This window comes from Mauremys reevesii, linkage group 2 (assembly GCF_016161935.1).
Source record: "Mauremys reevesii isolate NIE-2019 linkage group 2, ASM1616193v1, whole genome shotgun sequence".
Taxonomy (NCBI): Eukaryota; Metazoa; Chordata; order Testudines; family Geoemydidae; genus Mauremys; species Mauremys reevesii.
The window spans coordinates 116702575-116730558 of NC_052624.1; the positions used below are offsets into that span (position 1 = coordinate 116702575).

Genomic DNA, 27984 nt, shown 5'->3' on the forward strand with positions numbered 1-27984 from the left:
GGGGGAACAGCACCCACCGGAGCGCGCGGCAAGGCGCGTGGGGGGGGTTGAGGGCCGGGCCGGGCCAGTGAAGCCGGCGGTGCGCTGAACCCCTGGTCCTGCCCAAGCCGGTCACTGGCGGTTGTAAACAGGCCCCAGGTGTTTAGCGCCCGCCTGGCCCCGCTGCACGCTGGGAGCTCAGCCCGGCCCGTAACCTTCTCCTAACGGGTCCATCGTAAGTGATTTTGGTTCACCCAGAGGCACCAACTTTCTCCGGTGCCAGCGGGTGCTCGTGCCCCTGGCCCTGCCCCGACTCCACTCCCTTTCCCTGCCCCCATTGCAACCCCTTCCCCAAATCCCAGCCCCGCCTCTGCCCCCTCCCTCCCTGCCCCGCCCCGCAAAACAGGCAAGCGCTGGGCGGGAGGGGGGAGGCAGAAGCGGAGGTGAGTTGGAGCAGGGGGGGTGGGGCCATGGGGAGCTGCTGGTGGGTGCTCAGCACCCACTAATTTCTCTCTGTGGGTGCTCCAGCCCCGGAGCACCCAAGGAGTTGGCACCTATGGGTTCACCCCAGTCTAGCCAACCAGAATGACAATTTTTTCCTCAGAAAATATTTTTCTGGCGTTTCATCAACACTCTGCTTTTCTGACTAGGCCATGCCCATTATATTATCATGTTGATAAAACAATGGAAATACACATGAATAAATATTAGATATTCCTAATTTGCATAAACTTAGTACATTCTAAGGAAGAGCTGCAAAATCATCTTTAGACAGACATTCCCTCAGTATACATATTACATCATCTTGAGTCAAATGTGGTGTAACAGATCATTTGGCTAGCCAGTTCAGCACCATATCTCAGTTACAAAGGCCCATGTGCTTTCCCATGGCTCTAGCTTGCTCTGGTGTAAGAGCTTTACTTCCATGTTTTCCCAAGGGGGGTTGCCCAGTGTTTTCAAATTGGGTAACTGTGGTCACCACAGGAGCCAACAGGCATCCTTTCTGTGCAGCTTCCACCTCCTCCCAGCTTGTAGGTGCGGAGGGTAGCTGCTTTTTCCCACACCAATTTTCTGGTGGATGTTCCTCACACCAATCCATTGTTAAGGCAGCCAGGGGGCAACGAGTGTGTGCTATTGTCGGGGACTCGAACCCCAACAGCGAAGTTCGTTGTCTGACCGCAGAGAGACAGGCAACACCAGCAAGGTCCGATCAAAAGTTCTTTATTGACAAGTGCACGTATCAGTAAAGAACAGCTCGTATCCGAAAAGAACCAGCCCCCCCTTTACAGCTTAGTATTAGCTTATATAGACAGTTTTATTACATCATAGATCATTCACTAGAGCAATCCACCCCCTTTGTCTAACAACTAGAAATTAGACACCTTTTAATATATACGCATGCCTAGTCTCTAGAGCATTATATTGTTAATATCTCAACAAGCACCAAAGGTTAGGAATGTGAGGGAGTTAAAAACACACCGAACACTAAACCAAGGAGTAAGTCAGAACTGTGAGATGCTTGTGTTTCTTATCAGTACTTGAGACAGTTTGTCTCTCAACATAACACAGCTGGTCCCAGCCCCTTCACTTATCTTACTCTTTCCCAGGGCTTTGTGAGACAATGCTGCTTTTCAGTATTTCACTCTGGGTTTACCCAGAAACCTCTAGATGCTTGACTTCAGGCAGGTTAGCACAACTGGTTTTGTGCTACATCTTTATTCAGGCCTAACACTATGGACCTGCGGGATTGGTTGCTGCTACGCACGGCTCATGCAGCGCCTCATGGTCTCAGACACCATCCAGTGGTCCAGAGACATCTACATCAAACACATCACCGGCCACCGACAGTATCAGGGGACATGAGCCGAAGAGACATCATGCATCAACTACTAGAAAGGGACCGAAAGACTGTCCGTTGGTAGCACCCCATGGCCCCACCCCCCCGCTCCAACTCACCTCCACTTCTGCCTCCTCCGCAAGCTCCCACATCCATATGAACTGGAACCATAAACTCACTGACTGTTAAATCTCACCAAATGAGGGTCAATCCATCCTCATCATCGTATCCACTCATTATACTCCACACCTGAACATAGCCATTATATGAACAACATACCCTCATATCTCAATGTCTGTACTTTGACCCGTCAACCTTTTACCCCCAATCGGGGATATTGCAGATTATGTATTCCTTACGCCAGTGTTTCCCAAACTTGGGACACCGCCTGTGTAGGGAAAGCCCCTGGCGGGCCGGGCCGGTTTGTTTATCTGCTGCGTCCACAGGTCCGGCCGATCACGGCTCCCACTGCCCGCGGTTCGCTGCTCCAGGCCAATGGGAGCTGCTGGAAGCGGCAGCCAGTACGTCCCTCGACCCGCACCGCTTCCAGCAGCTCCCATTGGCCTGGAGCGGCGAACTGCAGCCAGTGGGAGCTGCGATCGGCTGGACCTGAGAATGCGGCAGGTAAACCGGCCCGGCCCGCCGGGGCTTTCCCTACACAAGCGGCGTCCCAAGTTTGGGAAACACTGCCTTATGCCATCCGATCTTAAACTGAGCTTCGCACCCCTTGATAATCTGTACGTAATTCCCTGATAACTAGAAACTTCTATGCTTAAACTCTACGTCCACTTTTTTAAAACATCATCTTAATAAAATTGTTAAGTCTGTTCTTATCAACTGACTTAATTAACCCTTCTGCTAACTGCAGCTGGTTTTGCAGTTATTTGATGTGGTGTTGACACTCCACATGGGAGGCAGGCCTTTCCCGATTGTCAGCAGCCTCCTTAATTAGCTGTCTAACTGCCTGAGATTCCAACAGTTCTTGTGTTTTAACCTCTGCTTTTCTTTCAGCGGCTGCAGCTTTAGCGCTAAGGTCTCTTAGATGTTGTTCAAGTTGAGCCACCTGTAATGTTAGAGCGGTCACAGTGGCCTTAGCTGCTTGCAGCTCAGTGGCTTGCTGTTCAGCCTGCTGGATTTGCTGCTGGCACTTCTCAAGTCCCTGGTCTGCATGCTCTTTCAACAGCATCACTTGAGAATTGAGCTCACAGCCGACCATGGCCAGGCCGTAAATCAGAGCTTGTTTTTGCTCCTCTCTATTGGGCTTAGGCTTGCTAGTGTGGTAGCGAGCCCACAAGATGGAAAATTTGCCCAGGGAGTCACTCCCTGCTAGTGATTCCTGCTGCCAAGGATTTTCTCCCTTCCCAAAAGAATCGATAGCATGATCCAAAGAATTTTTATTAGACTGGGGAGTCCATCCTTGCAGACTGAAAATTTGGTCCATTATGTTGTAGGGAGTTGCTTACCCAACTCCGGAACTGAAAAGGGTAACTTAAGTGAAGATAGAAGGACTCCAGTAAGAAACCACGCCTTTATACGTGGCACCTCGGCCCAGGCTAGGCTAGCCTAATATGCTGCCTTCTGCCAAAGAAAAATTGGCCACCCTTTTGGGGCCCAGACCCACTCCATACCTACCCTTTACAGGGAAAGGGACTAACAGCACTGGACGGGGCAACCAGTAACCGCTACCTGTTGCCGAAGTGGGGGTGGGTGTCCCTGTGACCCCTGGTCCACAATAACAGGATTTAAACAGGGTTAGGCTAAAATTCCACCCTTTGCCAAAGGAGGGGGAAAGGAGCCAACTGGTTCACTTGCCCTTTGGCTAATACAATAATATCCAAGTAAGAACCCCCCCCCCCGAAATAGAAATGAAATAGCCTAACAGGACCCTAAGGAGATGGCTAATCCAGTCCCCAGAGAGTCCTGCTGTGGTCACCAGAAATGTTATCTCAAAGGGGAGCCAAGATAACTGAATGTGTCAAGTGGTGTAGGTATCAGAATAGAAACAAGCCCCTTTTTCTCAAAAGAGCAGATTTGCCCTCTGCCATATCTGTCACCAGTGGACTGGTGCAGATCTCCTCCCCTCTCCCCTTGTGTGGCGCACAATAAATATAACTGACAAGAGATAAAGTTCAAAACAAACAGGTAAATGTATTAGGGGACAGAATTACACAGATAGGGAAGGGGTAAATGTAAATGACTAATAGCTATATAACAAACCCAGTGACACAGCAGCTCTTCCCTGTGAGTGTGAAGCTCAGGCCCAAGAATGAAACTAAACCCACCCTGGCATTCAAGAAATATGACCCCTGACTTAGAAACCCTAATTGTTTTCTCACTCAATTGCCATCACTTCAGTAGTGATGGTGAAGTCCAGGACCTCTACTCCGTAGGTAATTGAAACCCTTGGAGGAGAAACAGTGGAGAGTCCCTTGATGGATGTCAGGACAGAAGAAGCGGACCAGGAACCCTCTGGATGGTGATGTTCTCCAGGTGCAGGACAGGTAAGATGGTAATGTGACTTCTTCTTTTCACTCTGCACACACAGTCACTATGATGGACTGCCCCATCAGCCTGTGATCACAGTTCTTTTATAGAGTTTATGGTTGGAAAACATGGTACAATCTGTAGAAAGTCAGGAAACAGTTTGAGATGATGGAACCTTAGGGATCGCCCAGTGGCGGGAAAAACCCATTCAGTCCAGTTTTATCCAGACCAGGCTGACAGTGTACAGAAGGTCACAAGATAGAACTACAAGATGACAGTTTTCAGACTCCATCTTGCATTGTCACAGTGTTCTTAAAATCACTGATCATTGGGTCTGATATTCACACATCATTTAATAAACGGTGTGTAATGAACCAGAGAACAATACAACAGTCCATACCCAACACAGCGGGGGTTCTCCCCAGCCTGCAGGACTGTCGTGGCCATGGTGCCAGGCCGCTGGGGCCCCCAAGCAGGGTTTCCATGAGCAGCTCAGGAGTCCGCTTGGGAAAGGGCTGCCTAGGGTGACCATGTTTTCCAAAAGAGAAAGCGGGACACCCACAGTCACTCGCCTGAGCCTGCCCCAGCAGCTCTCCTCCCCCTCCCCCCCGGCAGGGCTGGCCCCAGCTGCTGACTTGAGGTTCTTTATCCCCCTAACACGCCTTTGTTGGTCGCTGGAACCCTGCTTGCCCCCCTCCCCCTGCGCAGGGCTGGCATCTCTGCTTGCGCTCCACACCACTCCCCAGTTTTGTTTTGTTTTTTGACAAAACTGGGCATTTGTCCAGCTTGCTCTTGCCATTTTTCTTGGGAAAAAGAAAGCATTGGCGACAACTGCAAAAATAAAGGTGACCAGCAGGTGTGTTCAGCCAGCCACAGGGCTATTGCTAGCCCCCTGAGGCAGGAACCAGCTGAGCAGGTTGAGCCAGACAGTTCCCTCAGCACGGTGATGGTTTACTTCCCTCCCCTGCCACCTGCTGCTAGGATAAGGATCTCTACCCACTGCCCAGGCTGGAGACAGGGTATTTACACTTGGGACGCAGCATAACCAATGAAAACTGAGGCTTGGTGGAATGGGCTAGTGCCTGGGTTTTAAATTTTATTGGCTAATTAAGCACAGTAACAGCATTTTTAAAGATCTTTTCCTCTTTCAGCTGCAGATAATCGTAGGGGATGCTAGTAAAAGTCAGTCTCAGAGAAACTCCTTCAGGCAGCAGTAACTGAAAGTGGTCTTCCTCCTCATTAATAGACCTGATGGAGTGGCTGTGTGTCTACTGTGGTACTAACCGGACCTGAGAGTTTAGGGGAGGAAAGTTTTGTAAGCACCTGCACATAGCACTACAGCAGGGTGTGCTATTCCTTTGAGGAAGAGGGTAAGGGAAAAGTGGAAAATATAAGTGGAGGAAAGAGCAGGAAGGGCTCCTTGCTGAGTATAGAAAACTATTCGTGTATGTTTGGTGTAGCAAGAAGAAAAAAATATGAAAAAAAGGTCTGGACCACTAGTTCTTTGCAGAAGTTGAAGCTAGGGTTGCCAATTTTGGTTGGCTATATTTCTGGAGGCTTCACCACATGACACAATCTTTAATTAAAGAGTAATCTTTAATTCCTGGTAACTCCAGGACAGTTCTGTAGGGTTGGCAACCCTAGTTGAAACCATTTGGTTCTACCCTATCTGGCATAGTTGGTTGATACTTGGAAGGAGAAAGCACTGCTACTTGGTGAAGGGGAGTTAAAGCTCTAGCTCGACACAGATGCTTTGAGTATCATCTTTTAGATGCTTACATAGTTATGAGGGTCAAGTTCATAGACTCAGGGGCACCACACCTTCAGCAGTTCCCTAGGACCAGAACATGTGCTGCTGTCCAGCCATCCAATCCAATTGATTTGCAACAATGGTACTTGGAACTGCTTGAATGGAAAGGAGGGTGAAAAGTGAAATCCTTTATTGAGAGGCCCGGATTTAAGGGGATTATAAATCTGTGCTCAATTTCTTTCCCTGATTGAGGCTCAGGGAAAAGATGGTCTTTCTCTAGTTTCTGTCATGCCAGAAAAGGGCAGAAAAACTTCAGTTGAAGAAGCAAGCAAAGATCTTATGGACTGATGAGAAAGGAAATTGAGCAGCATTTTAAGGGTATTGGACTCATTTTTTGTTCTGTTATCTGGCAGCGGGAGTCATAAGAAAGAGACCACAAAAGACAAATTGATTACTATTGTTAGCAAAAGAGATAACTATAGAAGAAATTAATGTTACTTTATTTATATAAACACACTGAATTTGTTAAAAAAGCAACAGGATGATAGGAATCATTAAAAAGAGGATTGAGAATAAGACGGAGAATATCTTATTGCCTTTATATAAATCGATGGTACATCCACATCTTGAATACTGCGTACAGATGTGGTCTCCTCATCTCAAAAAAGATATTCTAGTACTAGAAAAGGTTCAGAGAAGGGCAACTAAAATGATTAGGGGTTTGGAACAGGTCCCATATGAGGAGAGATTAAAGAGGCTAGGACTTTTCAGCTTGGAAAAGAGGCGACTGAGGGGGGATATGATAGAGGTATATAAAATCATGAGTGATGTGGAGAAAGTAGATAAGGAAAAGTTATTTACTTATTCCCATAATACAAGAACTAGGGGCCACCAAATTAAATTAATGGGCAGCAGGTTTAAAACAAATAAAAGGAAGTTCTTCTTCACACAGTGCACAGTCAACTTGTGGAACTCCTTGCCTGAGAAGGTTATGAAGGCCAGGACTATAACAGCGTTTAAAAGAGAACTGGATAAATTCATGGAAGTTAAGTCCATTAATGGCTATTAGCCAGGATGGGTAAGGAATGGTTTCCCTAGCCTCTGTTCGTCAGAGGATGGAGATGGATGGCAGGAGAGAGATCACTTGATCATTACCTGTTAGGTTCACTCCCTCTGGGGCACCTGGCATTGGCCACTGTTGGTAGACAGAATACTGGGCTAGATGGACCTTTGGTCTGACCCAGTATGGCCGTTCTTATGTTATCCTGTTTTCTATATCCCCTTTTTGGCATAGTTCTGTTTGATGCCAAACAAAAGCCCTATTTAAAAGCCACTTGAGCAGATATTTTTTCTGTAACATTAATGTAATACCTCACTCTCAGTGACAAGTAATTTTCCCAGTTATTTTAGTTTTAAAGTGACATCGTATTTTAGATGCAAGCTGGATCCCTGAACAAGTTACAACTACATAATTTAAATATACCAGTACAAAAGTTATTCCATCAAAGGAAAATTCAATGATTTCTAGTATCTTATAGTAAATATTTATCAAATAAAAATATTTTAAAGAAGTATGAGTCACTGTTTAAGATTTTTTACATTTACAAATAATGCTGTTGTCTCAGTAGTCTTGTTTACCCTAGGAAATTTCTACTCCTGACAACTGGTGTTGGAATCAGGTGCAACCATGGATGAAAACAGTCTAATTGCAAGTGTGGATAGAATGAACATAGTTTGAAGATCTGTCTGATGCAAGTTAATATGCAGGAAATGTTACTCACTATTTGGGTCTATAAAAAGGAGAGTTTCAAAAGTTGTTGCAAAGTAAGTCTTACTTTTCTAGTTAATTTTACAAAATAAAAATAGGACTTTCCGGGGGGTGAGTTCACATTCAAATGGTAAATTACATTTCTAGTCCTTCATTGCTTCCTGTTTATTAATTATTCGCCCCTCTTCTAGTGTTGGGAGTATTAAACGCTATAGTTAAGGTCATTTTCACGCTACAGTAACTTTGTTTTCAAAAGCTCATAATTGTCTTTTAGACCTACATCTGTTTTTAAGCCTAGGTATAATTATTTTTAATTTGAGGATAATTCTTCCACTTTTAGTTACAGAATGGTGATGGAAGAACACTTTTCAACTAAAAAAATTACATTTGCCCATCAGTATTGAGGAGTGGAAGGGAGGAGGAACATACACACACAACTAAACAAAATATTTTCCAAATTTGGCGTTTAACTTGTCCTATCTATAGCCATCTCCTCAGGGCCAGCTCCAGACCCCAGCGCGCCAAGCAGGCGCGTGGGGCAGCATTGTCCGGGTAGGGTGGCATTTGGCTCCGGCGGACCTTCCGCAGTCATGCCTGCGGGAGGTCCACCGGAGCCCGGGACGAGCGGACCTGCCGCAGGCATGACTGCGGAGGGTCCCCTTTTCCCGCGGCTCCGCTTGAGCTCCCGCAGGCATGACTGCGGCGGGTGGGCTGGTCCCGCGGCTCGGACGGAGCTCCCGCAGGCATGCCTGCGGATGCTCTAACGGAGCTGCGAACCAGCGCACCCGCCGCAGACACTTCTGCCCTGGCCGCAGGACCGGGGAAGGGCGGTGCTGTGCGCCGCCCTGCTTGGGGCGCCATAATTTATAGAGCTGCCCCTGCATCTCCTAGCTATGTTTTTAGAGAAGATGTTTTAAAATAAAGCTAAATGTTCTAATAATCCTTTTGAGCTTGCTACAAGTGAAGTAATTCCTCATGAAGCTCTGTTTTTGACATTACACAGAATGCAGGGAGAAATGCACACCAGGACACAGCTGCAGTAGGTGCTGCTGCTGGGACAATTTGCATGAGCAAGATTATAAATGTTTGATTGAAATACTTGAGCAAGTTGTTCCCAAAATCAAGAACTAGCCTGTGGCCAAGATTTTCAGATCTGTGTATCTAAAGTTAATATGCATAATCCATATTTAAGTGCCTAAATATAAATGGCCTGATTTTTAGAAATGGACATACACCTCTACCCCAATATAACACGAATTCGGATATAATGCGATAAAACAGTGTTCTGGGGCGGCATGCACCGGCAGGTCAGTTTGTCTGACTCCAACATGCTGCTCTGAGTGGCGTGTTAAGGGAGCCGGGCTGGGGTGTTGAATAAGGGGCAGAGGGTCTCAGGGGGCGGTCAGGGGACAGTGAGTGTGTGTGGGGGGTTGGATGGTTAGGAAGTTCTAGAGGTGGGTCAGTCAGGGAACGGGGGCATTGGATAGGGCATGGCAGTCCTGGGGGTGATTAGGGATGGGGGTTGTCTCTGGAGGACGTGGTCAGGGGACAAGGAACAGGGGGGCTTAGATGGGGGTGGGGGGTCTCTGGGAGGGGATAGTCAGGGGACAAGGAGCAGGGGGGGTTGGACGGGTTGAGGCAGGGTTCTGAGGGGGTCAGTCAGGGGTGGGAAGTAGGTGGGGGTCAGATGGCGGGGCTAGGCATGTTTGCTGACTATTAATAATGGAAATGCTCGAGGCCAAAGCAAGTTAGATATAAAGCAGTTTCACCTATAACATGGTAAGATTTTTTGGCTCCCGAGGAACGTGTTATATCAGGGTAGAGGTGGACCTGCGAATCCCACTGAAGTAAATGGGAAGTGCCAGGTGCTCAGGAAATGCGTATTCCCAAATGCAGCAATTGCTTCCATGAGAAGGCCAGTTGATTTCAGTGAGAAACAACTTCTCAGTAGTAAGCACTATGCTTGGTATTAAATGTTTTTGCAAGATCAGGTCCTTGAAGTCATAGTTGGGAACTGGAAAAGGTAAGGTTCTCACAGAAGTAATACATTCACCAACACTACCTCTCCCTTGATCATGTAATATTCATTGGGTCAACATTTCAAAGGGCTAACCTTTTTTTCAGATGTTTGCATCCTCAACATTGGTACTTGCACTTTGCACCCCAACTTAGCTGCAGTCACAAGCTGAGACCGCAGGTCAACGGCAGGCACAAATGTGTGTATTGTTTGTGGGTGAAAAATAATTGATATAAGTACCCACCTTCACACCAATTATTCATGTTGTAGGTACAAATTTTAAGTGATTCCAGGCCTCAGCTCTTTCAGAATTTACTTCAGTATTTGCAGTGTAGTCAGGCTATTATTACCCTGAGAACCTTTTACATTTGTATCCTTAGTGGTGCACTAACATTTGTGCAGTTGACAATTTCCCAGTGATGTGTGTTGTAGTTATTTCACTGTATATTACATTGAAGTGTTCCTTTAATGGTAGTCTTATGGAAGTAAGAAAAACATCAAGAAAATTATTGACAATATTTACTCCTGGTGGAATTCTGTGCCAAAAAATTAAAAATTATGTGCAAAATATTTTAAAATTCTGCATATTTTATTTGTCAAAATAACAATATAATCACACCAGTTTCAATTATTTTTGGTAATTTATTTCAAAAATACCTGTCAACAGGTATGTCTGTAACAATACAGACAACAAAGACTCAGGAAATGTTTTTTGACAAATAGAGTCCTTACTAGGCATTTTAATACAGAACTCTGAGTAATAATTCATTTAAACTACAATACAGAACCATATTTCCCACACCCCTCAGAAGCAGTGCAAAGGCTTGGGGAGTCAGGAGTAATGGAGGAGCTGAGGGAGAGGAAAGTAAATTGCTGGGAAGGAGCCTAGGTGTGAACTTGGACGGTTGTTGAGTATGGGTGGGAAAAGTATGGAACAGTTTTTTGCGGGGGGTAGGTGGGTGGGGATTGTTAGGGAGCTTCCCCCATGCAGACCATGGCTGACCCCTAGCCTCTCCCATTCAGTCAGGCACATCCCCATGTGTCTGTACCCTCGCCCAGCCACACCCCTGTCCCCATGTGTCTTTATGCCCCCACCCAGCCACTCCTGTCCCCACCCTCCCTCCTGTGGCCCTGTGCCTCCACTCCCATTCAGCCCCTCCCTGCCCCAGTCTTTCCTCCCCCACTAGCCCTTATGAACCCATCTGAACCCCCAGCAGCCCCTCGCTGTCTGTCTCCCAATATCACCTGTCTCCTGACCTGGCCTGACAAGCTCTGCAAAGAAGGCAGCTCCCTCCCCTCACTGGCCGTGAGCTGTAGCAACATTTCAGCTGAAGCTTTTTTCTGCACAAAAAATTAGAAATCTGCGGGGCTCATTAATTATGCACGTGCACAGTAGCGCAGATTTCCCCCAGGAGTAAATATTACCATCTTACATACTATATTAAGTTAATTGGTGGAGCTTGCGCTGCCTTGCAATACCTGTATGTAACATGATTCACTCTGAATACTGCATCCAATTAATTCCAGGACATCACTGGTCAGAACACTTCAAGTTTTGTGGAAAATTATAGCACCTGTGCAACTATCAAAGGATCAGACAACTGGTTGATGGCACCAATTGCCGTCTTTCAGCACAACAATACACCATCTCTGCTCAAGCTCCCTATAAAGTTTAACATATTGACACCTTGAATTATTCTTTTCCCAGACAAAGAATGGTGGGGGAGGAGGGAAAGGAGAGAATAGGCAACAGAGGTATGAGAGGAAGAAAGAATAGGGGGCACACAATTCCGGAAGGGAGGAGGGAAGATTGGGGGACCCTGGCATGTGGTGGAGGGAGAAATGGAGGAGCACACAGAGCACCAGCCACGGGGGAAATGGGGACCCAGAAAGGGGATTGGGGAAGTTGGAAGGAATTCCTGAAATACAGGGAATTGGAGAACGATACACAGATCATTGTGGGGGCAGGGAAAAATATGCAATGAGTTCCAGGTGTGTGCAATAAATTTGACCTACAGACACTACCAAGGCTGATTCTCTACTAGATTATAATAAAACAAAACAATGATGTATATTGCTGTACTTAAAACTTCCCAGTTATTAGAAAGTGAATCTATACAGGTCCAAAGAATACAGTGTTTAAGCTGAACATTTTTATTTAAGTGGCATTTGGCAGTGCTTAATACACACAAAGTTAAAATCAAATGGATGAAAAATTATTATTGTACCTTAAGTATCAAATTCTTTCATTTATTCACCCTAGAACCAAATTATATACTAGAAATTTCAGTCATTTTATTAAACAAACATTTGTGAATTTCATAATTGTTTTCTGAAACAATTTTACATCAGAGTAAATACATACATAAAGTAGGAGGTTAAGTAATTGTGAGAAAATGTATTTGCTGATGGTGCCTATGGCTGTAACGTGTGAGTGGTCAGTACACAGCACTCTGGCCATCAGAAAGTTTCATTCTTCAAGCAGCCATGCTAGTGATTTCTACAGCTGATTGTTTCCAGGATCTTCATTTCAACTGTTTGCACCGAAAGTTTTTAAAAACTCATACCCAATAAGTAACAGCATCATATTAAGTGTCCTTTAAAGTGGCATTGCCAAATTTGCCTTTGAACATTTCAAATATGTTGATCCCATACCAAAAATGACACATGAACTCAAGCTTGTCAGTTACTTAAGAAGTTTTTGCACACTTAGCGAAGGAACTGTAATTTCTTTAAAAATTGGCACATAGTTAGGATTTGGTTGGCTTGAACCTTGGTCCAGAGTTTCAATGATGGTCTGTTTCATGTCCCTGCTGGCATCTCCTCTTACTGTTAGCAAAGCTGAAATGTGGTCATCCCTGCCAGAGAAAGGTACAAACCAGCAATGTCAGTACAAACCTTTGTACAAGTAATTAAGCATTTGACAAAATGTGTTAGATCACAAATTTTCTGGCCACCATGTTTTGCCTCAGTGCCACAGTACCTCTGCAGCTTAGCCAGGCTTCCAGACATTCAAAAATTGTGCTCCTAGGTCAACTTCTCAGTCTCTTTGTTAAGAATTCTCTCCTCCCACTTTGAAACTATGAGATGAATGCTGTGTAATATACATTTGTTCTATATTCCCAAAATATTTCCTTTGATATGCCAGAGTACATATCCACCCACACCACTTTAGCATACATGTGTTAAAATATTAGCATTTTATTCTATGGATCTCACAAGAAGGTGATTAAACCATACAATAGAAAAAACAATGAAAGGATATACATAGACCACACAGGACTACTCTGGCCTAGAACTAACCTTAAAAGAATCATTACTGTTAAAACTCAAAGCTAAGACACAGTATGAATGGTATTACCTGATATCTGGATATTTACTAACTAAAGTTGAGACTTCCAGATAAAGCAATGAAGGATCAGTCAGCTTGATAACTTCTGCAATGGCTACAATAATGTCACAAAGCCCTTCAGTGTCCTCTCCAGATCCCTATAAATCGAATAACAAAAAACATAAGCAACAAAATTCTTTAATCTTTACTCTCAGTATTTTGTTACAGACATTACCTGCATTGTTTATTTTTAAAACTTCAGCTGAAATTTAAGACAAATTGTTAGTAAAATTGGAAGGAAAAAAAGGCCACTTAAATTACCACAGATATCTTCCTCATTTTCAGTCTCCAATTTACCCAATATATCTGGACCAAGCTACTTTAGTTTTTCTTGATCAATATTATTTGCCTAATCTAATCTGTACCATGTCCAGCACGTGGTTATCTGAGTGTCTAAACATTTATTTAGTTTCAGCTGGATACTCTTTCACAGACCAATGTTCTCTTTTCTTTTCCCCTTATATTCAGGAATTAACACCTTTTTTGTCTGCTTTAGGTCAGACCACCACCACATATTAGTGATTCATGGCTCTGAAGAGAATAGCCTGCAGTTTCAAGAACAATAGAACCTCAGACTTATGAACACCAGAGTTACAAATTGACCAGTCAACCACACCTCTCATTTGGAACTGAAATTATGCAATCATGCAGCAGCAGAGACCCCCCCACACATACACAAAAAGCACAAATATAATACAATACTGTGTTAAACGCAAACTACTAAAAATAAAAAAGGGAAAGCAGCATTTTTCTTTTACATAGTAAAGTTTCAAAGCTGTATTAAGTCAATGTTCAGTTGTAAACTTTTGAAAGACCAACCATAACGTTTTGTTCAGAGTTGTGAACATTTCAGTTATGAACAACCTCTAATCCTGAGGTGTTTGTAACTCTGAGGTTCTAATGTAATGCAATTCAGTTGGATCTAATATCCCCTTCCTCTAGGCTCATCTCTCACAAGAACCCCATTTTTTTTAAAAGGAGCTACTTTTTACTCTGTTTGCTATTTAGGCATCTTGGATTCTCATCTTCCAAAGCTCAGTTGTCAGCAGGATACTTCTCAAAATAATTGTTCAGGGTCACTCCCATGTGTATTACAGAAGTTGGATCCTATTAGAGGTCATCTAGTTCACCTCTATGTTGATGCAGGATTGATTCCTACACTACACTTCCTAATATTTGGTCCAGTATTATTTTAAAATGTCTTAAGTCTTTTACCACTTCCATTCAAAGATTATTCCATAGCTGAATACATCCTGCAGCACTGACATGCAAAGTGTCTGGAATTGTCTGTCAAGCTTCTGTTTGCAGTGTTGTTGAAGCTATGTCGGTCCCAGGATATTAGAGAGACAAGGTGGGTCAGAGAATCTCTTTTATTGGACCAACTTCTGTTGGTGAAAGACAAGCTTTTGAGCTTACAGAGCCCTTCTTCAGGTCTGGGAAAGATATTCAGGGTTTGTCTTTACGTACAGTGCTACAGCAGCGCAGCTGCACCGGTGCAGATACGCCGGCACAGCACTTTAGCGAAGATGCTACTATGCCAATGGGAGAGCTTCTCCTGTCAGGGTATGTCTACACTACGGGATTATTCCGATTTTACAGAAACCGGTTTTTTAAAACAGATTGTATAAAGTCGAGTGCATGCGGCCACACTAAGCACATTAATTCGGCGGTGTGCGTCCATGTACTGAGGCTAGCGTCGATTTCCGGAGCGTTGCACTGTGGGTAGCTATCCCGTAGCTATCCCATAGTTCCCGCAGTCTCCCCCGCCCATTGGAATTCTGGGTTGAGATCCCAATGCATGATGGGGCAAAAACAGTGTCGCGGGTGATTCTGGGTAAATGTCGTCACTCAAGCCTTCCTTCGTGAAAGCAATGGCAGACAATCATTTCGCGCCCTTTTTCACCTGGATTGCCCTGGCAGACGCCATAGCATGGCAACCATGGAGCCCGTTTTGCCTTTTGTCACTGTATGTGTACTGGATGCTGCTGACAGAGGCGGTACTGCAGTGCTACACAGCAGCATTCATTTGCCTTTGCAAGGTTGCAGAGACGATTACCATCCCTATTGCACCGTCTGCTATTGTAAATTGGCGATGAGATGATGGTTATCAGTCATTTTGCACCGTTTGCATTTGGAAATTAGCGATGACGGTTATCAATCCTTTTGTACCGTATGCTGCTGTCATGGGTGCTCCTGGCTGGCCTCGCTGAGGTCGGCCGGGGGCGCATGGACAAAAATGGGAATGACTCCCTGGGTCATTCCCTTCTTTACGTTTTGTCTAAAAATAGAGTCAATCCTGCCTAGAATATGGGGCAAGTGTACTAGAGAACCAGAGAGCACAGCCGCTCCAGGTCAGAGCCCCAGATATCCCGCAGAAATGATGAGCTGCATGCCATTCTAGGGGGTACCCCTGCAACAACCCCACCCATTGCTTCCCTCCTCCCCCAACCCTCCTGGGCTACCGGGGCAGTGGCCCCCCATTTGTGTGATGAAGTAATAAAGAATGCAGGAATAAGAAACACTGACTTTTAGTGAGATAAAATGAGGGGGAGGCAGCCTCCCGCTGCTATGATAGTCCAGGCAGTATAGAATGTTTTCTTTAGACATGAAAGGGGGGGGCTGATGGAGCTCAGCCTCCAGCTGCTATGATGAGGACGGTTACCAAGCCTTTTGTACCATCTGCCGGGAATCATTCCTATTTTTACCCAGGTGCCCCCAGCCGACCTCACCGAGGCCAGCCAGGAGCACTCACGGGATGATGACGACGATGGATAGCAGTCATATTGTACCGTCTGCCACCGGGAAGGGGATGCTGGTGTTCAGCGCTGCAGCACCCCGTCTACCAGCAGCATGCAGTAGACATAGGGTGACATTGAAAAAAGGCAAGAAACGATTTTTTTTCCCTTTTCTTTCCGGGGGGGGGGGGGGGGGAAGGGTTTAAATTGACGACATACTCCCTGAAACACCCGGGAAAATGTTTTTGACCCTTCAGGCATTTGGAGCTCAGCCAAGAATGCAAATACTTTTCAGAGACTGCGGGGATTCTGGGATAGCTGGAGTCCTCAGTACCCCCTCCCTTCCTCTCTCAGCGTCCATTTGATTCTTTGGCTTTCCATTACGCTTCTCGTGCAGCACTGTGCTGAGTCCCTGCTGTGGCCTCTGTCTATCATAGCCTGGAAATTTTTTCAAATGCTTTGTCATTTTGTCTTCTGTAACGGAGCTCTGATACAACAGATTTGTCTCCCCATACAGCGATCAGATCCAGTATCTCCCGTACGGTCCATGCTGGAGCTCTTTTTGGATTTGGGACTGCATCACCACCCGTGCTGATCAGAGCTCCACGCTGGGCAAACAGGAAATGAAATTCAAAAGTTCGCGGGGCTTTTCCTGTCTACCTGGCCAGTGCATCCGAGTTCAGATTGCTTTCCAGAGCGGTCACAATGGTGCACTGTGGGATATCGCCCGGAGGCCAATACCGTCGATTTGCGGCCACACTAACCCTAATCTGACGTGGCAATACCGATTTCAGCGCTACTCCTCTCGTCGAGGAGGAGTACAGAAATCGGTTTAAAGAGCCCTTTATATCGATATAAAGGGCCTCATTGTGTGGACGGGTGCAGGGTTAAATCAGTTAAACGCTGCTAAATTCAGTTTAAATGCGTAGTGTAGACCAGGCCCAAGTGTAGTTAATCCATCTCCCTGAGAGGTGGTAGCTACGTTGATGGGAGAAACTCTCCCGTCAACATAGCGCTGTCTTCCTCAGGTGGTTAGGTTGGTATAACTACATCACTCAGGATGTGGATTTTTCACACTGCCGAGGGACGTTGTTATATTGATATAGGTCTGTCGTGTAGACCTGGGCTCAGAGTGTCACAGCTAAATACAATGTGGAACAGATAAAGAGTTAACATGTTGCAAGAGACCATTTAAGGTGTTAACTGCCTATCACAGGACAAAGTAGGGTTAGTGGGCTACACGTTGTTGTAATGAGCCATAAATCCATTAAACTACGTGAGTGAAACCAGATCATCACGAGGCTCTCAAATGTACTCGCACAGAAAAGTGATTAATGACAGAAATACCCTATCACCCGTTGGTGAACACTTTTCACAAAACAATCACTCCATACCTGACCTCTCAGTCCTTGTCTTCAAAGGAAACCTGCACAAAAACCTTCAAAAGATGAGTTTGGGACCTGAAATTCATAAATTCTGGATACCAAAAATTAGGGACTTAATAGAGACACTGGATTTATGGCTCATTACAATAATCTGTAACCCACTAATCCTTCTTTGTCCTATGACTGTACAGGTATTAACAGCCTACTTCACCTTGAATGGTCTCTTGCATCATGTGTTAACTCATCTGTCCCACCTTGTATTTAGCTGTGACACTCTGAGTACCTTTCCCAGACCTGAAGAAGAGCTCTGTGTAAACTTGAAAGCTTTTTTTTTTTCACCAATAGAAATTGGTCCAACACCACATAATACTGCAGCCATCTTGTATATTAAACTTCTGCACAACTGAATTCAGGAGTCCAACATTACAGCCTAAATTCATACTCAGAATTTCAGAAAGGATGCAATAATGCCCCAGAAAACTTAAAACAGAAAATAGAAAAGAGAAAAGTCTCTTCAGACCAATTAACAAGTTTGAACACCTTGCATACAATGTTTTACCCCAGAATTAAATGTCTACACATCTTTAGGAACAGTGAAATCTACATATCTAATCCTTTAACAACTGTCAGGTTAATGGCACTATTAGAGGATATAAATACTTACAGCTGCTAATTTTTTAAACAGAAACCTGAACTGGTCTGCTTCTTTGATCATTCTTTCTGCACCTTCTTTTCTCTCTTCTGCATTCTTGAAAGATATACGTTTTAACATGATAGCCTTGATGTACTCCACAACCACTCTACGATGGGCCTCAACAGTCATTTTCTGAGGAAGAGAAATATTAGAGTTGTACCAGTTAATTAAAAAAAATTACCTATCACTTCTGGAGAGAGTTATAATTTAAAAATGCTCTTCTGCACTCATAACTGACCCAAAGGTAGCTTTCCCTGACAAGTGCCTGCAGTGAAAGGTTCTTGAAAGTTTCAAAAAGCTGCTTTTGCTGGTGGGGAACCTTATGAACAGCTGCGGAATCTTTGGGTCAAAATCTGGTTTCAGACACACAGATGTAAATCCAAAGTAATGCTACTGAGTTGCACAGAGTTACTCTAAATTTACACCAGAGTAGCAGAGATAAGAATCAGGTCCCCTATGCTGAAGGAAGGGACAGATACTGGTAAGGTTGAGGCAGTAGAGATAAGATTGTTTTTGATGATGGATCTGGACTGTTTAAGAAGCTCAGAAACTCCCAAGAAATGGTGTAGATAAATGATGTCTGTGAAAGATTTAAGGGGAGCTTGATACAGACACTACTTGTTCTCTCCTAAACATTTACCAAAGGTTCCCACACATGGATAAACTCAGTGTCCTCCAGGCTATTGGTGACAAGGAGGTAGACTACACTGCATCTTCAATGATGAAAAGACAGATGGTGGTGCTAAGGGAGCAGATGAAAGTAAGGGTCTGCTGGTTGCCAAAAGCTCTGTTGGCCCAAATCCCTTACAATGAGATGGTGGTACAGACTGTGGGTTGAAAAGCCAATGCCAAGCTCTGAAGTAGACAGAGCTCTTCTCCATGCAAAACATTTTTGCTTCAGAGTCACAGAATTATCCTTGTAAGGCAAGCTGATCCATGGGTTAGGACTAATTCCAGGAATGACTTGTCTTTTTCTTCTGAATTTTTTTTAAATTTAAGAAGTGGTACTATGATTAAGTGTTAGACCTCCAAACCCGTAAGTATGGAAGGTGAAGATGCCAAAATTGACTTCAATAGGGCTAAAAGTCCTTTAGCAGAACGACTCTGACCAGTCTCTTCTTGAGCCTGAAAAGTAAGGGAGGCACAGGCTACATTTAATTTGGGAGAGGATCCTTATTCCAATCATTCCAAATGATTAGAGAGTGCATCAGATTTTATGTTCAGTGAATTTTCCTAAACCCTGATCTCCATGTCAGCTTCAGCCATTTTATGTTGATAATTTAGAAAGCAGGGAGGAAAACCTTGTACAAATTATTTTAACTACACAAAACTGAATTAAAATTAAACTGATTAAAGGAAATGCTCAAGCACAGTATATTAAAAAGTAAAAGATAAAAAGTAGGTGTGATCTACTGTACAGTGGTAGTTCAAAGATCCATTGGCAGACAGAAAACAAAGGAGCTGAGTTGGAACATTATGCCTCTAACTATTCTACTTTTAGAATGAGGTTTATGGCCTCAAGTAGGCTGATTGCTTTATATTGGTTCTGGAATTTACAGAACATGCAATTCCAAGAATGTATTGCAGAAGTACAGCATTAGTGTCGAGACCAAAATCTATACATAGATATAAACAGTCGTGAGGAAATAGTGCTATACTAAACTCTTGTGAACTTTATGGGCTCAATCCTTTAGCCCTAATCTTCCTTAGGAAGAGTTAATAGGAATCTGAGTGAACAAAGGAGACATGAGAAAATTAGGATTTTTTTGTGATAGGTTTGTTTTTACTAAGAAGCAATTTGTTATTTTTTCTGAATTACATAAATTAATAAAATGTTCAACAAATTAATCTGACTTGATGCTCATCAGAGCATATTACCTGAGAAATATGTTAGGCAAAATACCTTTTTATAGGGTTTTTTTATTCTTGCAAAATCATTGAAATAATCCTCTACAGTGACACAGATTGTGTCCACAGCATTAGATCCAGCCAGCCACTTCTTTGTCATCAGCTCATTGAGATGTGGCTGAAAAAACAACAAAAACTGATCAGAAAAATTTCTGAAAGGTGCCTATCCCCTCATTTCCAACAGATCTTAAAATGAAGTTCAGAACAACAACAGGTAAAGTTGATTCCACAAATGTAGACCATTTGTAAGTCTTTCATATGAAATAAGTAACTACATATGAAAATAGATCAGACTGGTAGTAAAAAAGGATAGTATTGCAATATTAGCATACAAAAACTAAAGTAAGCAGCCAACGATTGACTCTAGTAGTGTTTGCTTTGTGTTAATTCATTGACAGTTTAAGGGTGTTTACTATGGATAAGGTAACAATTATATCCTGTCCTAAATAAACTCTGAGGTGAAAAGAACGTTTATTAGCCCAAGATAAAAGGTACTTATGTAACAGTTGTAATTGTTCTTATACTGGAATATTATCTGTCCTCTCCCAAATGAGCTATGATTGGCTACTACAAATTCCTCCTCTGATTGGCTATTGCCAGAACTCCACAAGTCCACACCAAAACTGGTGGCCTAAACATCTGATTGTTTCCCCGCCTCTACCCACTTACTTTATTTGCCTCTTAAGTCTTAATTCCTCATTTCCCTCTCTAAGAATAATTCTTTATAAAATATTGTGTTTTATATCTTATATGAACAATGTGAGTGTTTACACAGGGAGTTAAGTCGTCGAGGAAAGGGGCAGGTCTGGGGAATTCTAAGGACAATTGCTACAGTGGGAAGATTTTGTTCCTAATTCCCGTAAACTTCATGATAAATAAGTAACTGGAGCTGAGCAGATCCTAAGGTTCATAAGAAAAAAGTTTTTTGTGAACCTTCCATGGATATGGCTTGCGGTCAAACACATACAGAATATGGAATTCAAAAGTGCTATTGCTAGTTTGTTGCAAAGCAACAGAGCTACTAAGCCCTAGAGGAGTTGACTCCTTTTTATTCTCCCCCACTTTTTTCTTTAAACCCCCCCCCCCACATTCCAAGGGAAATGCCCTATATGAAATCGTGTTAAAGTTGCATGTTTCAGAACCAAAAAGTTGGGAAATGCCACAGTTAAGGTTGTGCCTACTCTTCCCCCTTCAACATGTGCTCGATACACTCTCGAACGTGATCTTAAGTTATTTCCCCAATAATGCAATATATTAGCCTTTGTTTTCCCTACAACTTTGGATACTCAAATGTTACATCAGCACAATATACTTAGTATATGCTAGACACACACTGCCTGCTCAAATCATTTGTGTGAAGTGCACACGTTTATTTTTACACAACATATTACATATTATATTACCCTGTATTTGCAAGTTTGTTGACATATTGCTATTATGCAATACAAAACCCACCTAACTAGCAGCCAAGATAGCTTCTTAATTAACGTCCTTATTCCTGAATTTCATAATAAAAAAGGCTTTTTTTTGAAGGAAAAAAAGTTCCAACCTCTAAATCCATGAAGACTTCATCTAGCAGGCTAGAGCATCCTTCCTTGGCAATGGTGTCTAAAATTACATCCATGTTTGCATGGCTGCTTGACATTCCCTCTTCCATTTCATTTTTCAAATATTTCCTTTTCAAACTGATTATAGATTCTCTGCGATAAACAAGAACATTTATCAGCAACCAGTCTGACATGTATGTACTAGTACGCATTGTTATTAATTGTTATTAAATTGTGTTTGTGAGGGCGTTTATGCATGAATGACACATTGGGTGGTGTTGGTTTGGGAGGATGAATGGCCTTTGTAGCCTGCCCTGTAGGTCTTTATTCCAGCACCTGTCTGCATCCCTTTAATGACTACCTTAGGGTGCCACTATGCATGTGTGACTACTTTTCTACAGCTATAGAGGTCTGAAGGGCCAAAGGAATGGATGTAAGGGTTTGAGTCCCTCGATCTCCGAAGTAATGGGCAGGTGAGATACTAGGCAAGAAAAAACATGGTATTGGCATCAATGTTTAGATATTCAATTTCTTTTGCATTATTTTGGTCTACAGTCAGGTCTCAAGAAGCTGGGATGTCAGAAGAGATTCCAGTCTTAGATGTATGCTGTTAAATGCAAGATTGGTGGTTAAAATGTGAACTCTTCATGATTTAAATAAGGAGGAGGGCTCCTCTTCTGTGTATATTACTGAAAACTCATTATAGCTGGACACGTTTGGGAACAGTTGGTACTGGGCTGGTATTTAGTACAGCATGAACAAAAGGGGGATTGATAGGGAGGGATCATAATTCTTTTTGCATCCACTCTGAAAAGTTGAAGGTCTCCTACCCCAAAACTGAACTGAATAAAGGGTATTCATCTTTAATTGTTGATGCAAGTCCCAGACTGGAGTTAAGTTGTAACTTCCCTCTTGTACTTAAAAATCCCTGTGTGATCTAATAAAATTCTTCACTATAGCAATCTTGGAAGAAGCAAGGCTGATAGTGCTCAGTTACTGAAAAAATCCATGAAGAATTCTTAGAATCATCTCAGGCATTTCATGACCACCATAGGCGCATTACAGATGGTTACGGGCTCCATTCACATAGGTGATCACACTTTTGATATAATATCTGGGCCAAAATTGGAGGTTAGAAAGTTGGAAATTAGGCCCTCCTCATCACCATTATCTTCTACATTTTGAGATTGGGGCACCCCTATCCTGTCAGAACAAGGGATATGATTTGATTGTCTTCAAAATGTAATGAATCCACAGTACTACCAAAAGATCATGAGGGATTATATTGGTCCTCTTCCAGATCAACCTATTAAGCATTTGGTAAGATTTTATAATAAAAAAAACGGAATCCCCAATCATTACAGTGTTCTCTACACACCCATTTTTCCAGCTTTGCCTACACAGGTCACAGTGGTTTACAGATGAGTTATGACAGATCAAGCGTAAGGCAAAATGGCTAGAATGCCCGTGGCAGAAGCCATGGGCTAAAGCGAATTGATAAAGATTTCTTTAAATTCTCATGCCATTGCTCTGAGAGAGGCAAAAAAAAGTTATTTTTCTTTCCAAAGCTCTGCAAAGTCTTAATTGGTGGTTTTATTTTAAGTGGTGGACAGCCTGATTAGCCTGAGCTGCTTTTGCTCAGTGGCCAATTTCAGTGTCACCTTAAATGGATTGGGACCTGCCTTTTTCCCTCTGCAGTCAGTTGAGACACTTGAGCTGAAGCCCCCTTGGTATAAAAACGAAGGAACAGCTGGAAGGGCATTCTCCAAAAGGGGCCCTCAATTTAGGTTTCTTATATGCATTGTAAATTGAGATAAATAAATATTGTTTTTTTACAATACTGTATAAATGTGCAAACTTACTTAAAGGTCTGACAGTTGTTGATTACGGCAATCATATATTGAACATAGCACTGAGGATGCTGACGATTTTTTAGGTGCTCCTCTTTATATAATTGGGCTTCTTCTTTGTACCTGTAGAAAACCCAAAGAAGCTATTAAATAGATGAAAAGCTACACAATTCTAAGCCAAATGCCCACTGATAGCCTGAAGAACATTTACAGGTGTTTTGGGGAAAGCCGATTGGTCACATAGTATTGGATCTCCTCTTTGTTTCCACCTGATTCCACAGGTCTCTAGGATTTCCATTGCAAGACTTTAAAAATCAGCTGAGTACAAGAAGGATGTGCCTGCCTAGCTGCCTCTATTTGGAACCCTCACTTTACGTCAGAAGATAGAGAGTCAGGAGCTGATCTCAAGAATTTGACCACCAGTGGGATTGGAGTTGCCAGTCACCAACAGAACAAAATTTCCAAGGGGAGCGGAGAAGGAAAAAAAGGCAGCAAGGTACCATGTCCAGTAGAAAAAGGACCAGGTGGCATATCTGGGAGAGGACAGGGACCAGGGAATATGTACAAGGAAGCAAAGGTAGGAGTATGGGACAGAGAGAGAGGGAGGACTAAGACTCCAGAGTACCCTCCCCCCCCTTTTTTTTTTGTTACCTTGTCAGGAATGAATTCATTTGTTGAAGACAGAGAAGCAGTACCTTCATTTTCAAATCTTCACTTATCTGAGCAGCCACCTGAAGATTCTGCTCAAACATCTAAAATGAGAAATAGCTTAGTTATAAAGATAGACCAATAGCTGGAATAGCGACACAAACATGGCAGGATTCCCTACAAAATGCTATTTGGAGAGTTAAACTGGTGTGAGATCCCCCACATTTTTTTAAATTAAATCCATACACTCTCTCCTACTAATCCACAGAATAGCAACTGCCATGAATTTAATAGGTAACTTCTTGCCAGGCATCCACATATGTCCGATTTTTAAAAAATGGTACTGAGAGGCAGTCAGATATTTTTCATGTAAGGAAGCATCACTCTGGATTCCCCCCATCTCCAAATCAGTGCTGATTTGCTCTTCACGGTGGACCAATGTCTTTAAGTCAGCTCCTGCAGCATTTCTACCTATTCCTACATATGCAAGAGATAACTTGGCATCAGAAGAATGCTCACAATTGGGCACAAGATGAAGGTGCTCTAAAATTGTGGGGGATGAATGGGAAGGGAATGGGAGAAGACATACAGATGAAGCAAAGAAGGGAAATAAATGAGAACGTGAGAGGATATACAAGCTACCTTTATGCTGGCAAGTTTCTGAAAGTCTTTCATTGTTGCATTAGTAGTGGAGCTACTCCACTGATGTGGTCAATGGTTGTTGTGCTAGTGTAGATCAGTCACCAGCATTTTAACTATTTGTCATCTAGCCTTGTTCAGAACTCACAACCAGAACTGGTGCTAGTACAAGTGTGGATTAATTTGATGAAAACCTTAGTGTAGATGAGGTCATGGAGACAAGGTGGGGAACATGTGAGAGACTGGGAAAAGAAACTCTCATCTGTTCCCTTAAGATATTTGCCAACTACTTTTAAAGGTAACCTGCAAAATTAAAAAAATGGTTTTGTGACTTTACTTTTAATGATTTATAAAGAATGTTTGAAAGGCTCCCCCACACACAACTACTTTTTTAATCTTAGAAGTATCAGGAACGTCAAGACCTGTCTTCCCTATTTTTGCTGAAGGACTTCTTTCATGATTCACATGTAGATGGGTGGGAGCTCTTAACTGAAGTAGCATTTAAATGGTGAGGTTTTTGGATCCTTCACAGAGAGAGCTTTTCTCCCAAGTGTTTTAGGGCCTATCTACATTAGGAAATTTGAATTAGTATAGCTATCCTGGTGTAAACCTCTAATACTGATGCACTGTACCAGTATGATTACTCCAGTAGCGTCCTGAAGTTAAGTTACATGGGTAGTTTTGCATCAGTGTAGAGAATCCACATTAGGAGTTTAAACAGAAGTAGATATATGAGTAGTTACTTCAGTGCAAATTTCTCTAATATAAACAGGCTCTTAGTTAAACAGGTGTTAGCATAAAAATACCAACCAAAAACGCCCATATGAACAGTTTTAAACTGTCTGAATAAAAATAATTTCCCTTTTCATTCAGGTTTCACATCCTTCGTATCACTGATGTCATGAACCTACTAGTTTGCCAGTCAGTCGTACTCTTCCACAATTGACAAAATCTGACTTTTAATGTAAAAAACAAAAAACCCCACACAAACAGAAAAAAACAAAACCACAGCAACTTTTTTTTTTTTTGGGAGAGGGCAAAGGAAGAAGAGGGAGACATGTCCTGACCTTTAAAACAAGGAATAACAAACACACACACAAGTACAGAAAAGCCACAAACCCATTTACCCCTTTTTTAGGTCACCTTTAAATTTGTAGAATGCAAGAATGTTTCTGGGTGAACCCAGGCACAATCTCTTCAACATTCCATTTCATTCTTACCCTTACATAACATTCCTTAGGTGTTTCATAGATTCCAATTTAACAAAAATTCAAGGCAAAAGTAGGAAAGATGGCTGTTCCTACTCAGTATTGTCTATAGGTAAGAAATGAAGCTTCAGTCGGTTTTTAAACATTCCTTCCCTTCCTGTAATGATGCTGTACAGAAAAAGAGGTAGGTAGCATGCAAAATACTATCAGTATGGCAGAAAAAAAGAAGAAAATCATGAACGATTCACTGATGTTTCTGGATATTCTTAGATATCTTATGAGAGAACCATGAAAGTGTTACAAATATCCTTAAATGTTCACTCTTCCAGCTCAAGAGGCTGCCACTCTTCTAAGTAAGCATCTCATAATGAAAAAATGAAACCAATTCAATCTGTACTGATACAAAGAATCTGCATTTCAAGAATGTCCTGGTTTTCTTGTTTTTCTCCCTGCCCCATTTTTCTATTTATTTATTTTTTTTAAATTAACTCATACCTGAAAAACAATAGCTGCGAGTGTAGTCTGATAGTACCCATCTTGATCTGCTTCTGGCTCAGTTTCTTTTATCCAGTCTTTTTTATCTGTCTCCAATGCTTTTCGTAGCCAACCAATGATGTTGGACTGCAGTAAATAGATTAAAAAGAAACAGGAAGAAGTAAAGATAAAATTACTTGGAATCAAAATAGGAAAAAACCCACCATGACCTTCGGACAAATATCCCTTTTCATAATTAAAGGTATTTTAACCAAGAAGGAAAAATCAATTTTCACTCACTCTCATGGCTACTGTTATAACCATCACTATCATCTAAATAGGGGTGATCAAAATTTCACACACAAAAATTTATTTTGACAACAATGGCCTTTTTTCCCCCCAAAATGAAGCTTTTGTAAAGATCAGTCAACTTCTTTGAAGTTTTTCACAAAAAATGAAACTTTTTTAAATTGAAATTTGTCAAAATCATGTTCAAAACAATTACAGGACATTTTCATTTACTGAAGGTGTATGTTTTTGTAAAGAAAAGCCTTCAATTACTATTTCAAACACAATTTCAATAAAGATCTCAAGCTGTCATCAAAATGGAAAATTGGTCCATTTTCAATCCCATGAAAAACTTTCAAAATTCCCCATAAACTATTTTTTTAACCTGTTCTACACCTAAATATTTTTCAAGTGGCAGCCACTTGGACCCAAAGCAGATATTTTGGCTGTTAACATGCCCATCCTGAAAGACGGCAAAACATTTCCTAGCTTTGTGCCACGCTCCATGGTGGAAGGTGGATAAGCAAAATAGGTAGACCTTGGATAGTCCTGAGGTATCATGGAAACCATCTGCTCATTAAAAGGCTTTTTCCTATCATGTCTGCTCAAGAGTCATGCTGAGAGACAGGGTGGATGAGGTACATCTTTTACTGGCTCAGTTTCCTGGCCCAATAAAAGATTAACTCACCTATCTTGTCTCTCTAATATCCTGGGAGCAACATGGCTACAACTACACTGCATACAAGAGTCAAGCTGACAGACATGCAAGAAGATCAGGGTGTTTGAAGAAAGAGCCCATGGCTGAAAAGACTGTATGCCAAGTTTTGATATACCGTATATACTCGTTCATAAGCCGAATATTTTTTGTAAAAAAGTGACGCATCAAAGAGCGGGGGTCGGCTTACAAACGGGTCTACACCAAAATTTGATGATTTTAAACTCTATGGCAGGGATCGGCAACCTTTGGCATGCGGCTTGCCAGGATAAGCACCATGGCGGGCCGGGTCGGTTTGTTTACCTGCTGTGTCCGCAGGTTCAGCCAATCACGGCTCCCATTGGCCGTGGTTCGCTGCTCCAAGCCAATGGCCCCCAGCCCCTGCTGGAAGTGGCGTGGGCCAAGAGATGTGCTGGCTGCCGCTTCCTGCTATCCCCATTGGCCTGGAGCGGCGAACTGCGCTCAGTGGGAGCTGCGATTGGCCGAACCTGCGGATGTGGCCGGCAAACAAACTGGCCCGGCCCGCCAGGGTGCTTCCCTGGTGAGCCACGTGCCAAAGATTGCCGATCCCTGCGCTATGTAATCATTTAATTGAATATCTAATACACTGTCGTTTTGTTTACCTGGAGCACCTGAAGGCATGGAGCCCCTCAGCTCCCATTGGCTG

The 27984-nt window shown here is 42.8% G+C and overlaps 1 protein-coding gene and 1 long non-coding RNA gene across 4 annotated transcripts in view; one reads left to right on the forward strand and one right to left on the reverse strand.

Annotated features, from left to right (window-relative positions):
* Nucleotides 1-11: 11 nt before the first annotated feature.
* LOC120397508 lies at nucleotides 12-24628 on the forward strand. Of its 2 annotated transcripts, none has more exons than XR_005593832.1 (4): nucleotides 12-214; nucleotides 4207-4317; nucleotides 7694-7874; nucleotides 23627-24628. It is a non-coding gene; the product is annotated as an uncharacterized LOC120397508 (long non-coding RNA). The 2 variants fall into 2 exon arrangements; XR_005593833.1 differs by lacking the exon at nucleotides 23627-24628 and adding an exon at nucleotides 11363-11485.
* The window catches only part of EXOC3 (exocyst complex component 3), a 39173-nt gene continuing 23157 nt past the window's right edge, over nucleotides 11969-27984 (reverse strand). For both annotated transcript variants that reach the window (XM_039523450.1, XM_039523451.1), the window contains exons 6-13: nucleotides 26336-26461; nucleotides 23997-24097; nucleotides 23358-23468; nucleotides 21498-21648; nucleotides 19944-20066; nucleotides 18011-18172; nucleotides 13197-13324; nucleotides 11969-12693 (exon numbers count right to left, since the gene is read on the reverse strand). In XM_039523450.1, coding sequence (XP_039379384.1) covers nucleotides 12522-12693; nucleotides 13197-13324; nucleotides 18011-18172; nucleotides 19944-20066; nucleotides 21498-21648; nucleotides 23358-23468; nucleotides 23997-24097; nucleotides 26336-26461 — 1074 coding nt within the window. In that variant the 3' untranslated portion in view covers nucleotides 11969-12521. The remainder of the gene's footprint in view (nucleotides 12694-13196; nucleotides 13325-18010; nucleotides 18173-19943; nucleotides 20067-21497; nucleotides 21649-23357; nucleotides 23469-23996; nucleotides 24098-26335; nucleotides 26462-27984) is intronic.